We start from the raw sequence: 16,266 nt of genomic DNA on the forward strand, positions 1-16,266 counted from the left end.
TGTCTCTGTCTCACCCATTTTGATGCTACTCTTTTATCCTTTATTGTGGGGGCTCTTTTTATTTAGTTTTCAGCTCTTTTTCGAAGGAAATTATTCCATATGTCATACAACTAATTTGTTGTGTCTATGGGAGGAGGTGAATTCAGGATCTTCCTATGCTACCATCTTGAATTCCCAATTTCATTTCTGATCCAAGTATGCATATTTTAGTCCTTAGTCCCTAAATGAGTCTGGGGCTTGCTTTCTCATATCTAGACTCAGGTACATATATGTTCAGTGAAACAAGAAAGACTTACTACTACTTTATCAGACTCTACCCTTCTTATAAGGCAGTAGTGGTTATAAACAGCAATTTTCCCCCTAATACCAAATAACACTGTAAGGATTGGTATTATCTGCATGGTATAGGTGATTAAACAAGTTTAAAGATTTAATCAATCACCTGTCCAGGACTATTCATTTAGTAAGTGACAAAGTCATATTTTGAATCTAGGTCCATTTGAATACAAATCCTGTACACTTTTTACAAATAAGACACAATTCAAAAAAGAAATGGGAAAAGATGCATTTTAAGATACTCTAAGGTTGAAAATAGGAAGTGCTTTGAAAATTCATACATCTGAATCCATTTGCAATAGTAGCTTTGTCATTGGGTTATTGCAATAGTAGTTTTGTCATTGTAATCCAAAGGTACTATTTAAGAACGTAGGGAAACATAAGTGAAAAGTTTCAGTAATTTGAAAATTCTGCCTGATAAGTGGGACATTTATTATGGATAATTAAATTATCATTAAAAATGTTATTTATAATTGTACCTGAAAAATATTTATTAATCCTCTCTCCCTTTTTCACCATATTTCTTTTAAAAATATTTTTTCTAATATGATTTTTATATTGCAGAGACAACTAAAGGCAGATGCTAAAAAAGCTATTGGAAGGCTTCAACTGCGTACACTGAAACAAGGAGACAAGGTACATTTATGACTTTTAAATCCTGTTTGTTTTAAAGCAATGCTACCAAGTTATTGTTAAAACAAAATGTTCTTCCGAAGTATGCTTTTCATTGGAATTTATAAATCTTATTGACTTTTTTTAATCTATTTGATACTTGAAGTAGGCTGAGTAATGACCAGTGGCTTCCATAGATATCTAGGTTTTAATCCTTGGAACCTGTAAATATTACCTAATATGGTAGAAAGGACTTTGCAGATAAAATTAAGTTAAGGATCTTGAGATGAGGAGATTATCCTGGATTATCCAGGTAGCTCCTAAACATAATCACAGTGTTGTTATAAGAGGAAGAAAAAGGGAGATTGGACTGCAGTACAGTAGAATATGTGACCAAGGAAGCAAAAAGGTTATAGTGATGCCAGAAAGGGGTCATGAGCCAAGGAATACAGCCAGCTTCTAGAAGCTAGAAAAGGTGAGGAAATGGATTATCCCCCTGAAGCCTCCAGAAGGTACATGGCACTGCCAAAACATTGACTTTTAGGCTTCTGATTTCCAGAACAATAAAAAAATAAATTTGTGTTATTTTAAGACACTAAGTTATGATAATTTTTTATAGCAAAAACAGGGAACTAACACAATTCCTCAGTGCAACTTTACTTGAACAGTTTTAGATTTAGGACAGTTAAAACTGCCATTGGTGTGTAAAACATATATCAAAGATACCTATAAAAATAACTATAGAGCTTATTGAAATAATAATTACCATTTATAATAGCACTCAGACCATTAAGTACTTAGGTATAAATCTTGCAAAATACATACACGATCTATATGCTGAAAACTGCAAAACACCAATGAAAGAAATCAAAGGACCAAAAAAATGGAGAGATATGCCATATTCATGGGTCAGAAGACTCACTGTTGTTAAGATGTCAAATCCCCCCAAACTAATCTATAGATTCAGTGCACTTCCAATCAGAATCCTAGTGGGATCATTTGTATTTATTGACAAGTTGGTGCTAAGTTTATATGGAAAAGCAAAAGAACTAGAATAACCAAAACAGTCGTTATAATGAAGAACAAATTTGGATGACTCACATTTCCCTAATTTTCAGAATTATTTTGAAGATACAATAGACAATATAGTGTGGTATTGGAGAGAGGCTAGACCTTTAGATCAAGGGAATAGAAGAGAGTCCAGGAGAAGACCCACATGTATATGGTCAGTTGATTTTCAACAAAGTTACAAAGGCACTTCAATGAAGCAAGGGTAGTCAATTGTTGGCTCTCCATATGCAATGATTAGGTATCTTTATGCAAAAACCATGAACCTCAATTCATACTTCATACTGTCTGTAAAATTTAAGTCAAAATGGATCACAGACCTAAATATAAAACCTAGAACCATGAAATTCTTAGAAGAAAACTTTGGAGAAAAATATCTTCAAGACTTGGGCTAGGCACAGATTACTTAGATAAGACAGCAAAAACAAATCCATTAAAGAAAAGAAAGAAATCTAACTTTGTCAAAATAAAGAACCTTTGTTCTTTGACATTGTTATGAGAATGAACATACAAGTCACAGACTGAGACAGAATATTTGCAAATTACATGGCTGATAAGGGACTATATCTAGAATATATAAAGAACTCTCAAATGTCAGTAGTAAGAAAACAAACAGCATACTGAAAAATGGTGAAACAGACATTTACCAGAGAAAATATATGGATGGCAAAAAAGCACATGAAAAGATGCTCAATATCATTAGTCATTAGGCAAATGTGAGTTAAAATCATAATGAGGTACTACAACACATTCATTAAAATGGCAAAACTAGTACACCTGACAATAACCAAGCACTGGCCAGTTGTGGAACAACTGAACTCTTACGGATTTGCTGGTAAGAATACAATGTATAGCTAGTCTGGAAGACAATTTGGCAGTTCTTTATGAAGTAAAAAATAACCCTTTCTGAAGAACCCAGCAATCTCACTGCTAGATAGTTAACCTAGAGGGAAAAAAACATGTTCAAATAAAAATTTACACATAATTGTTCATGGCTGCTTTACTCATATTTACCAAAAACTGGAAAGAACCCAAATGTCCTTCAAATGGTAAATGGATAACTAAACTGTGGCACATCCATATCATGGAATACTATTTAGCAGTAAAAAAGGGTGTGTGTGTGGTGGGGGAGGACCCTATTGATACAATAATATGCATGAGTCTTAAATGTATTGTGTTAAGTGGAAGAAGCCAAATTAAAAGGCAGTATAATACACGATTCCATTTATATGGCACTCAAGAAAAGCAAAAAAGTATAGGAACTGAAAAATCCATGTGTTTGCCAGACGGTGGGGGTGAGTGAAAGTAGCAGTTAATTACAAAGACACATAGAGGAATTTGTTGGGGTAATTGAAGTATCCTATATCTTGATTGTGGTGAAGATTAAGTGACGGCATATTTGTCCACACTTGCAAAACTCTATACTAAAAACTGCGAATTTTGCTGCATGTGAATTATACCTTCATTTTTCTGAAATTGGGAGCATAGCTTTAGAACTTGTACAAATGACATTTGAATTCTAACACCAATTAACAGCATGCATTTGTTCAAATCACTGCTACCTGTTCCTCTTTGTACTGTTCCTCTTTTGGTTGACTCTATTTTCTTACCTTTTTTAAGTCTAAATTATTTTCAAATTTCAATTGTATAAGAGTGTTATCAATGATAGTCACAATGTTTTACATTAGATCCTCAGACCTTATTCGTATTATATCTGAAAGTTTGTACACGTTTTACCATCTACTCCCTATTTCCCCCATCCTCCAGCTCCTGGCAACCACTTTTCTACTGTTTCTATAAATTTGACCATTTTTAGATTCCAATTAAGTCTAAATAATTTTAAATCACTTTTTGAAAGAATCTATGCAATTTAAATACATATATATTGTGATCTTGCTCTGTAGTTTAATGTATTTTTTCTTATCCATCAGAGTAACAATAACTATTTGCTCATAGGAAATTGGCCCTGATGGAGATAGTTGTGCTGTGTGTATTGAACTATATAAACCAAATGATTTGGTGCGCATCTTAACCTGCAAGTAAGTTTGATTTTCTTTTATATCATCAGTAAAAATATCTGGTTTATTGAAATGATTATAATGGGGGAAACTATTTTGAATGTTTCCAAATTGAGGTATTTGGTTTATTTTCATTTTTTATTCATTTTCATTTTTTTTAATTTTATTTTTTATTTTTTAAAATTTATATCCAAATTAGTTAGCATATAGTGAAACAATGATTTCAGGAGTAGATTCCTTAATGCCTCTTACCCATTTAGCCCATCCCCCTTCCCACAACCCCTCCAGTAACCCTCAGTTTGTTCTCCTTATTTATGAGTCTCTTCTGTTTTGTCCCCCTCCCTGTTTTTATATTATTTTTGTTTCCCTTCCCTTATGTTCATCTGTTTTGTCTCTTAAAGTCCTCATATGAGTGAAGTCATATGATTTTTGTCTTTCTCTGACTGACTAATCTCTGGAAAACAGTATGGAGGGTCTTCAAAAAATTAAAAATAGAACTATCCTAGGACCCAGCAATTGCACTACTAGGCATTTATCCAAGGGATACAGGTGTGCTGTTTCAAAGGGACACATGCACCCCCATGTTTATAGCAGCACTATCAACAATAGCCAAAGTATGGAAAGAGCGTTTATTTTCATTTAAATATAGGTGAATGCTTTATATTTTAATATCATTGAAATAGGTATAAGGCTAATTATATAAAGTTTCCACAATCTGGTATAATTTAGAAACCAGTTCCATATAAAACTAAGAACCTAGCCAGCACCATAACCATAGTGTGTGTGTGTGTGTGTGTGTGTGTGTGTGTGTGTGTGTGTGTGTGTATTTTACTGGATTATTTAATTTAAAGTCATTTTAATAGTCCTGTTGAAGGAAAAAAATTCATCTCAATGGGCACCTGTTTGGAAGTCTTCATTGTTTAGTTTTTCATTATCCGTCTCCTGGAAACTGTTCTTAACACTCTTTCTTTTAGCTATTAAATGGTGATGTTCTTAGAACTTATCACATGGCCTAAAGTATCAGCATTATCTTGTGCTCTGTACTATACTTTATTATTGAGAATGACTGTGCCATTTTTATAGTTAAGGAATGACAAGACAATAGCGATCTGAAATACTGAACAAGTCTTAGGTCAGGTAATGTCTTAGCCAGTTTTGAAGTAGTAAGTATTGAAAATAGTGGGGGTTTTTTTGAAACTAAGGTAATGAGGCTTTTATATTTAAAACTTCTATATTATGAAATTTCCAAGTTTTGTTTCTGTGGCTCCTTTATAGTTTTTAATGCTGTAATAGTGTGTTTAAAAGAAAAAAGTCATCTGTTAGAAAAACTAAATAAAAATATAGGGTAACCTGTTAGTATATTAGGCCAAGTGTTGTTGCTATTTCACAACTGATAACCAAATTATGTGTCTTTTTTCTTTCACTAGCCATATTTTCCATAAGACATGTGTTGACCCTTGGCTGTTAGAACACAGAACTTGCCCCATGTGCAAATGTGACATACTCAAAGCTTTGGGAATTGAGGTAAATATTGCTGAACTATTTAACTATTTAGGTGAAGGAACTTAAGTTATTTATGTACCTGGGCCTTCAGGAAAATAACATGCCTAATTTTTAGCTACATAACATGCCAGACTTGTGATTTATACCAAAAATTGGACCTATTTTACATCATATTGACAGTGAGGTGCCATTTTGGACCACCTCCATTTTTCTTCTTCTTCCCTCTTATTATTTGGTCAGAATTTTAAGTGATGGCTTGTGATACCTGTTGCATTTTTTTCTCTTATTATTGCACGGCCACCAAACTTGTAGTTAAATGAGCATCTGTGTTTCTTGACTTTAGAAGATACATAGATGATACCGATTCTGAGTTCCCCTGGGGGACAGCATGAGATGTTGTTGTTGTTATTTATGAATAATTTTAGATTTACAGAAAAGTTGCAAAGACGATGCAGAGGGTTCCCAGATACCTCTCACCAGTTTTTACTATTGTTAACATTTTGCATTACTGTGGTACATATGTCAAAAGTGAGAAACTGACATTGAGTCATTACTATTAACTAAACATCAGACTTTGAGTTTTGCCAGCAAACTGCCTTTTGAAACTGCTGGAGGTGAACTTGACCCAGAGTGGTTTTCTGGGTTTTTTTGTTTGGAGTACCTACCTTGTACCAGCCATTATATTATGAAGTGTTGGGATCACCCAAATGAACATCAGATGTGAAGGCAATCTGCCTATAACTTCTTTCATCCCATTTTGAACCCAGTTACTCCAACTGCTCTGGCTGGGGCCAGCAAGAGATTTTTGTGATCATCAAAAGGGATTATAGGCTTAAAAGGTTAAGAAGCATTGCTCTAATAAGTCACTTATGAAGAAACTTTGTAATGATATGTCAGGGAAAAGCATGTACTCTGAGCGTCTTTTAATTAGTTCAAATGCTTTCCAAAGGCGGATGTTGAAGATGGACCAGTGTCTTTACAAGTCCCTGTATCCAATGAAATATCAAATAGTGCCTCTCCTCATGAAGAGGATAATCGCAGTGAGACTGCATCGTCTGGATATGCTTCTGTTCAGGGAGCAGATGAGCCACCTTTGGAAGAACACGTGCAGTCAGCAAGTAAGCACCATGCTGAGGGGCAAGGAGGGCCCCACAAATGATCCATTGAGGATCATATTCCTGGCAGAGTGCTCCTGCTTTTTAGTGTTTGTTCCTTTCATTCATTAAATACATTCCAGGTTTTTTCTAGTAACAGTGATGCAGTACAGGATACACCCCTACTTTAACTCAATATGCACATATTCAAATGTCTCTGAAACAGATGAAATGCATCAGGATTATTCACAGAATAAAAATATTTTTTATTGGATAGCTTCTCTCTGATGGATTTAAGTATTGGCTATTAACTTACAGAGGCTGATGAGAAACTTCAAACTTTAGAAGCCGTTGTTTATTGTGGAGCAATCAGAAATTAAGGTAGAGGGGTCCTGAAATGATAAAATAGAATTCAGTTTACAAAAGCTTGATTTCGCAGGAACCCATGTTTTGCACAGATTAGAAACTGTGTATAAGAATATGTGCTGCCACCTGTTGATTATTTACCATGAAATGAACAAACCATAGAAACTAAAATTGAATATATATTTTCAAAATTCACGTGAATCAATACTGTAACTTGGTAATGTCCGTCCAGTGGAGAAATTTTAGGGAATTTTGTTACTTTTTTCCCTTAGAAAGAGAAGACCCTCATACAAATTATTTTTTCTTTCTTTAACTGCTACCTTTTTCATGGTTTTTGTTGGTTTGATGGTTCTCAATCCTCATTTTGAAATAACCTAATCCTGGCATTAAAAGTAGAAGAAAACGAAATGTTAATATGATTAATCAAAGTTTCAGTTTCCTATGACTTAAACCTTTATCCTCTGTAGGCTTATCAGTGCCATAGACATCATTCCTGAAGATGTCAAGAGCAGTGCCATCACGCAAAATGTGCACTTTGTATTTCTTGTAATCTAATCTTAAGACATTTCTTGGAGTACAGAGTAGTCATAAGAACCTTAATAGTGGATTATTCTACCTATAATAGAGAATCATTGTCTATTTGCCCCAGGTGATTTTTTGTTTCCACAACTGTGTGATAATAGAATTCAGTGATGATAAGGGAGAGTGTACAGGATAATTCAGTTTATATTTAGGCTTGTTAAAAAGGTCCAGTCAACTTCTCTGTGTGCTCTGTTCTTCTTGTGAGGCAAGGTGGTAAGCAGAACGGTTTTTGCAGAGAATTTGACGAGCAAATGAAATGATGATCAACATTCCTCCCCCTGTATTCTTTATCTGGATAAATGGTAGTAACACCCAATCAGGTGCCTCAAACCAGAAACTAGGGAGACCCTAGATCCTTCCCTCTCCTCTTTCTTATTGATTCAATATCCCTTTTCTGTAATCCATCTCCTAATTTCCAACCTTAATTCCACAGTCATAGTTTGAGCCACTGTTTTCTCTCTGCCCATTCCTTTCACACTTCTTCCTCCCAAGAAATTGGGGAACCCAGTCTAACTCCTGGTCCTCCTTTAAAACTTACCCCCCTTTGAAAAGCCTCCTTTGGCTCACCTGTATGGCCCTGCCGTCTGCTTTCACAGAATTTCTGGCATTGCATTTATTTTACTGAATTGTATTAAAACTTTTAAAACATTTGGATAGGGACAGTGTCTTATTAGTCACTGTCATATACCCAGCACCTAGAACAGCCTGGCACACAGTAGATACTCAAATGTTGAATGAATGACCAGATAGAATAGATTTAATTTTATCTATGATTATGTATTACTAGTGTGGGTATCTTGCCTATCAGCCACTTATTAATGTGGTGATAGTGGTTTAAATAACTTTGCAAACATATAGTTGATTAGTTCATGTCCATTTGTTCCATCGTGGCACTAAGTTCTATTAGAGCACTGGTTTTAAAACTAAAGTATGCATCAAGTCACCTGGAGGGCTTGTTAAAACAGATGGACCACCACCCGTTTCTGACTCAGTGGGTTTGGAATAGGGCCTGAGAAGTTTTGTTTCTGGTGATACTGAGGCTGCTGGTCCAGGGACCACACTTTGAGAACCACTAAATAAAGCCCTAGTTCTTAACCCTAACTGCACATTAAAATCATTCAGAGGTCACCTGGATGGCTCAGTTGTTTGAGCGTCCTGTTCTTGACTATGGCTCAGGTCATGATCTCACAATCTGTGGGTTTGAGACCCGCGTCGGGCTCTGTACTATACAGACTGCTTGGGATTCTCTCTCTCCCTTTCTCTCTGCCCTTCCCCCACGTTTGTGCACTGTTTCTCTCTCTCTCTCTCTCTCTCTCCCTCCCTCCCTCCCTCAAAATAAATTAACTTAAATCAGTAGATTTTTTAAAAAACTCACTCAGAGAAACTTTAAATATCACTGATGCCTGGACATTACACCAGAATGGTTAAATCAGAATCCATGAAGGGTGGGGCCCAAGCACAGGTTTTGTTTTTCAATTTTTAATTTAAATTTTGGTTCAGTTTCAGGCTAAGTGTTTCAGAAATAGTACAAATAATACCCATATACCCTTTGCCCAACTTCTTCAAATGTTAACACCTTCTATAACCATATATAATTATTAACACCAGAAAATTAACTGATAAAATGTTATTAACTAAATGAGAGACCTTACTCAAATTTCACCCATTGACCCACTAATGTTCTTTTTCTGTCTCAGGATCCCACATTGCATTTCCCCTTTACTCTTTTTCCCCCAGACTTATTGATATATATTTGACACATAACATTGTGTAAGTTTAAGGTATACAGCATGATTTGACACACCTGTATATTGCAAAACGATTACCACAGTAAGGTTGGTTAGCAAATCCACCTCACATAATTACAAATTTGTGTGTGTGTTTGGTGACAGTATTTAAGATCTACTCTCTTAGCAACTTTCAGGTATATCCAATAATTCCACTACTGGGTATTTACCCAAAGAAAACAAAAACAGTAATTCAAAAGATATGTGCACCCTTACATTTATTGCAGCATTATTTACAATAGCCAGGATATAGAAGCAACCTAAGTGTCCATTAATAGACAAATGGATAAGGAAGATATGGTATATATAATAAAATAGAATATTACACAGCTATAAAAAAGGATGAGATGATGCCATTTGTGACAAGGATGGACCAAAAGGATATTATGCTAAATGAAGTAAGTCAGACCAAGAAAGGCAAATACCATATTATTTCACTCATGTGGAATCTACAAAAACAAATGAATAAGCAAACAAAAAGCAGAATCAGACCTGTAAATACAGAAAACAGAGTGATGGTTGCCATAGGGAAGAAGCCAGGGGGGTGGGCAAAATGGAGGAAAGAGAGTGTGAGATCCAGGCTTCCAGTTATGGAATGAATATGTCATGGGAATAAAGGACACAGTATAAGGACATAGTCAATGATGTGGTAATAACATTGTATGGTGACAGATGGTAGCTACATGTAAGGTTAAAATAGCATGATATATAAACTTTTAGAAGTATGTAATACAGTATTGCTAACTGTAGATATGATGCCATATATTAGATCTCCAGAACTTATTCATCTTATAGCTGAGCATTTGTGCCCTTTGGTCAACACTTCCCCATCTCCTCTGCTCCTAGCCCCTGGCAACCACCATTCTACTCTCTGTTTCTGAGTTTTTAAGACTCCACAGATAAATGACATTGTGCAGTATTTGTTTTTCTGTGTCTTACTTCATTTAGCATAAATGCCTTCAAGGTCCATCCTTCTTTCTCTTGGCTGAATAATATTCCTGTGTGTGTGTGTGTGTGTGTGTGTGTGTGTGTGTGTATGTGTGTGTATCATATTTTCTTTATCCATTCATCTGTCAACTGATACTTAGGATATTTCCATATCTTGGTTATTTTGAATAATGCTGCAGTGAACATGGGGGTACAGATATCTCTTCAAGATTGTGATTTCATTTCCTTTGGATATATACCCCAAATTGGAATTGCTGGATCATATGGTACTTATACTTTTAATTTTTTTGAGGAACCTCCATGCTGTTTTCATAGTGGCTGTGCCAGTTTACATTCCCACCAACAGTGCACTGGGATCCCTTTCTCCACATCCTTACCAGCACTTATCTCTTATCTTTTTGATAGTAACTATTCTAACAAGTATGAGGTGATTAGTGTTTTTGATTTGCATTTCCCTGATGATTACTGATAATGATCATCTTTTCATGTACCTGTTGGCCATTTGTACATATTCTTTGAGAATAGATCTATTCAGGGGCTCCAGTGTGGCTCAGTTGGTTAAGCATTCAACTTTGGCTTAGGTCATGATGTCATGGTTCATGAGATCGAGCCCCACATTGGGCTCTGTACTAACAGCACAGAGCCCACTTCGGGTCCTCTGTCCCTTCCTCGCTGGTGTTCTCTCTCTCTCTCTTTCTCAAATAAACCTTAAAAAAAAGAAAATATATTCAGTTTCTATTTTCAGTGCCTATTTTAATTGGATTATTTGGGGGTTGTTTGTTGCTACATTGTATGAGTTTCTTATATATTTTAGATATTAATCCTTTATATGATATGCAAATACATAAATACGATATTATATATTGTTTCCCATTCTGTAAGTTGCCTCTGCACTCTATTGTTTCTTTTGCTGTGCAGAAGCTTTTTAGTTTGATGTAGTTCCCCTTGTTGATTTGTGCTTTGGTGTCCTATACAAAAAATCATTGCCAGGACCAGTGTCAAAGAGCTTTTCCCATATGTTTTCTTCTAGGGATTTTATGGTTTCAGATCTTATGTTTAAGTCCTTAACCCATTTAGAGTTCATTTTTGTGAGTGGTGTAAGATAGGGGTCCATTTTCATTCTACCATATGTGAATATCCAGTTTACCCAACACCACTTACTGGCTTTTCCCCATTGAGTGTTTTTGGCTCCCTTGTCAAATATTAGGTGACTACATGTGCATGGGTTTATTTCTGGGCCCTCAATTCTGTTCCATTGGTCTATGTGTCTGTTTTTATGCCAGTATACTATTTTGGTTACTATACCTTTGTAGTATAGTTTGAAATCAGAAAGTGTGATGCCTCCAACTTTGTTCTTCTTTCTCAGAATTGCTTTGGATATCCAGGGTCTTTGCAGTTCCATATACATTTTAGGATTGTTATTTCTGTGAAAAATGCCATTGGAATTTTGATAGGAATTGCATTGAATTTATAGATGGATTTGGGGTATATGGACATTTTAACAATATTCTTCTAATTCATGAACCTAGGATATCTTTCCATTTGTTTGTATTTTCTTCAATATCTTTCATCAAAGTTTTCAGTATAGATATTTTACCTCCTTGGTTAAACTTATTCCTAAGTATTTTATTGTTTTTGATGCTATTATAAACGGAATTGTTTTATTTCTCTTTCAAATATTTCATTGTTAGTGTATAGAAATGTGACTGGTTTTTGTATGTTGATTTTGTATCCTGCAGCTTTACTGAATTCATTTATTAGTTCTAATCTTTTGGTGGAGTCTTAATCATTTTCTCTATATAAGGTCATGTCATGTGGATATAATTTTACTTCTTCCTTTCTGATTTTGAGGCCCTTTCTTTTCTTGACTAATTGCTCTGGCTACAATTTCTAGTACTATGTTGAATAGAAGTGGTAGAAGTAGGTACCCTTGTCTTGTTTCTGATTTTAGAGAAAAAGGTTTTGTTTTTAGCTTTTCACTGTTGAGGATGTTAGGTGTGAATTTGTCATAAATAGCCTTTATTATGTTTGGATATGTTCCTTTTCTACCCAATTTGTTGAGTGGTCCACATTGCATTTAATGGTCGTATCTTCATCTCCAATCTGTGGTTGTTCCTTAGTCTCAGTCATATATGATGTTGACACTTTGAAAATTACTGGTCAGTTATTTTGTAGAATGTCTCTCACTTTGAACCTGTTATTTCCCAATGATTAAATTCATTGTTCACTGTCTGTTTCTGGCAAGAATACCAGAGAAATAATATTGTGCTCTTCTCTGCCTCATATAATGAGGCACATGATGTTCATATCTTATTACTGATGGTTTTTAATGTTGCTTACTTGGTTAAGATAGTGTCTGCCAAGCTTCTTTTAAAGTTACTATTTTTCCCTTTGTAATTATTATATTACAGGGAGACACTTAGAGACTATGCAAATGTTCTGTTTCTCATCATGCTTTTACCCACTAATTTTAGCAATTGATGCTTCTTCCTTGCAATAATTATTACTGAAATGTGTGCCAAATGGTAATTTTCTATTTCCATCCTTCTTTCTACATTAATTAAGCTTCTATTTTAAGGAACAGTTATCCTTTATCTATTTATTTATTCAATTATTCATTTATAATAGTATGGACTCATAGATATTTCTTTTATTCTGTAAAATTATTCTCATGAATTATTAATTGCTTAGATTCTCCTAGATTTGGTCATCGGGAACTCTCTCAAGGTGGCTCCTGTGTTCTTTCAACATGCCTCATTTTTTTTTTTTTTTTTTGAGCACTTCCTTACTTTTCTGGTACCACAGGATGTTCTAGGCCAGGGATTGGCAAACTTTTTCTGTAAAGAGTCAGATAGTAAATATTTTAGGCTTTGAAAGCCATGAGTCTCTGCTGTATTTGGCACAGTGAGGAGGGGGGGTGTTTGACTTACAACCTTTTAAGAATGTGAAAACCACTCTTAGCTATTGGTTTGACTTGCAGGCTATAGTTTGCTGATCCCTAAGCTACAAGGGGTTAATCTTGTGCTCTCCTTGCCCTCGCCCTAGAATCAGCCACTTTTTTTGGGGGGGAGGGGCTTTTTTGGAAAATAGTACTTCAGAACCAAGATCTGGGCACTAGGTATGCTCATTGCTATGGGGGTATCGTCTACATATCTATCTATCTGAAAAAACAGTGAACTTAATACTGATACACCTGATTCTAGTCAAATACCACAGAGTTTATTCTAGCTTTCCCCTTTCCTTGTTTGTAACTCAACATTTCACTAACTAATGTAGTCCTTTTTATTTTTAGCCTTACAGGATATAGTCAAAATACTGCTTTCCAAAGTTACTTAGGTTAGTTCTTTTCTTCCCCACTGTTTTCAGGATGTTTATATATTTCCTCTTTATATAATTATGCTCATCTGTTACTGTTTGTACTCCATTTGAAGAACTCTCTCTACCTTCCTGTTTGTTTTAAGTCTATTTATGCATATGAAAAGGTATAGGTAATTTTTTTAAGCACCCAGGTGATTGAAATGTGAAGCCGGGTTTAAGGATGGAAAAGCAGAAGACAGAACTTTTGCTCTTAAGGAGGCTATTAATCTAGGTAGAAGTAAGCACACATGTGAATTTAAAAATAAAAGAGTAATTGTAAATCAATATAATAATGTCATATGTGCCTTATGTAAGACATAGCCTAAATCATGTAACTATTAAAGGAACCAGGGAATGAGTATAATAATCAGAGTATGATAGCATTAGACAAGAAAAGCTTCTTAGACATGAGTGTTGAATTTTGTCTTAAAGAAGAGAGGGGTGAAATCATCCTAAAATTGTCATTTCTTTTTAAAGATGAAAATCTACAGCTGGTAAACCATGAGGCAAGTTCCGTGGCAGTGGATGTTGTTCCTCATGTTGACAACCCAACTTTTGAAGAAGATGAAACTCCTGATCAAGAGACTGCAGTTCGAGAAATTAAATCCTAAAATCTGTGTCAATAGAAAACTTGAAACTTTAGTAATAACAACAGAACTGCCAATCAAGGCTTAGTTTACTATTAATGAACTGGATAAACTTAAATAAGAAAGATACTGAAAGTGCTGAGATGACAAATATTATGCTATAGTTAAATTACGTAAAATATTTAATCTATTAACTTTTTTCCACAAACTCATAATGTTTTTCATAGGCAAGTTTCCTCTCAATAGTGATAGCAACATTTTTAAACATTTAAAACTCTCTTCAAGTAGTCATGTTTTTCATTTACAACAATTTTGTTATAAAAACATGTTGCTTTTAAAATGTGGAGTAGCTGTGATCACTTTATTTTATGATAGTATCTTAATTAAAAATACTACTATTTTAGCTTGGGCTATATGTGTCAGGGTTTTTCTCCAGGTGCTTATATTGATCTGGAATTGTAATGTAAAAAGCAATGCAAACTTAGGCTAGTACCTCATGAAATGTCTTTTTAAGCTACATTAAGTTGATAGAACAAGATTAAAACAAAATATTCATTTTAACTATTTCTTGTTTTTAAAATTAAGCTAAATGTACTTCATTTGAGTGTGGAGCATAGTTTGTCAAAGAATATGGACTGGACTGGATTGATTGGTATATTAATGACACCAATTTGACACAAGTTTATAGACAGAAAGTTTCCTTATAAAAATGCTGTGTAACTATTTCTCAAAGTTATGGGATTTTCAAAAGCAGAGTATGTAAAGTATCATACTATTTGAAAATGATAATGAGTAAGTCACACAAAAATTGGTAATTGATCCTTGTGTATGAATTAAGTCTGCAGAAATTAGTCTGCAGAAAATGTTTTCCAAACAATGTTGACTTTGAAAATTTAGTTTACATTTTACCTAAATGGGCTAATTACATTAGGTAAACTAAAATTCTGTCCATATAGCTGTAAATTTTGTGAATGCATTTTCTTGGTGTTTGAAAAAGAATTGGGGGGGGGAGAATTCCAGGTGCCTTAATATAAAGTTTGAAGCTTTCATCCACCAAAGTAAAATAGAGCTATTTAAAAATGCACTTTATTTGTATTCTGTGTGGCTTATCTTGGTTTTAAAGTTGTGTTTCCAGTGAAAATTCCAGCAGAATTTAGGCAAAAGCAGAAAAGACATGTATTTTTGTTTGCTAAATGTAGAATGGACAAAACCATTGCATTCTTGTACACTTATTTGAAATTCTGTAAATATTCCCCGATTTGTATTGATTCTCTTTAAATATAAAATGTAAATAAAATATTCCAGTAGAAGTTTGCATCTGCTGTTTAGTTCAGTTAGCCTATACTAACTTTTCATATATGGTTGGATTTGGGAGAGGAAAAAAATGGTTGATGTAAATAGTCATTGATATATTTGATGAATAAAAACTCAAACTTTAGTATGATATTTATTTACATATTTCATTACAGAGAGGGGAATTGCTGACATTTTAATACAACTGAATGTACCATGAATTATTATTTTTTAATTTTTTTTAATGTTTATTATTGAGAGAGAAACAGAGTGTGAGTGGGGGAGGGGCAGAGAGCAAGGGAGACACACAATCTGAAGCAGGCTTCAGGCTCTGAGATGTCAGCACAGAGCCCAACACAGGGCTCAAACCCACAAACCATGAGATCATCACCTGAGCCAAAGTCGGATGCTCAACCGACTGAACCACTCAGGCACCCCCCTGAGTCATTTTTCAATGTCAGCAAGGTAAATAACGAGGTTGATCACTGATAATATAAGGTTAGAAAAACACCTTGATGCCAGTCCATCTTTATACTACCCAAGACATAAAACCACTTTATTAAAGTTTTCTTTTCCTTCAGCCTTTTCTTTGGCAGTATGGTTGTTGGGATGCTGTTAATGAGTTAACTCTTTTGTCAAACTTGTTAAGAATAAACAGATGTTTATTAATAAACAGGGACACCTCAGAGCCCTGATTATCAAACCAAGGCACACA

General features: G+C 34.7%; 1 protein-coding gene across 2 annotated transcripts in view; it reads left to right on the plus strand.

Annotated features, from left to right (window-relative positions):
- The window catches only part of RNF128 (ring finger protein 128), a 114,852-nt gene extending 100,570 nt beyond the window's left edge, over positions 1-14,282 (plus strand). For both annotated transcript variants that reach the window (XM_047082142.1, XM_047082141.1), the window contains exons 3-7: positions 901-972; positions 3,973-4,055; positions 5,462-5,558; positions 6,487-6,655; positions 14,149-14,282. In XM_047082142.1, the coding sequence (XP_046938098.1) occupies positions 901-972; positions 3,973-4,055; positions 5,462-5,558; positions 6,487-6,655; positions 14,149-14,282 (555 nt within the window). The remainder of the gene's footprint in view (positions 1-900; positions 973-3,972; positions 4,056-5,461; positions 5,559-6,486; positions 6,656-14,148) is intronic.
- Positions 14,283-16,266: the final 1,984 nt, after the last annotated feature.

This window comes from Lynx rufus, unplaced genomic scaffold (genome assembly GCF_022079265.1).
Source record: "Lynx rufus isolate CCGP_SWC_20201006 ecotype Redwood Valley unplaced genomic scaffold, mLynRuf1.p SCAF_19, whole genome shotgun sequence".
NCBI lineage: Eukaryota > Metazoa > Chordata > Mammalia > Carnivora > Felidae > Lynx > Lynx rufus.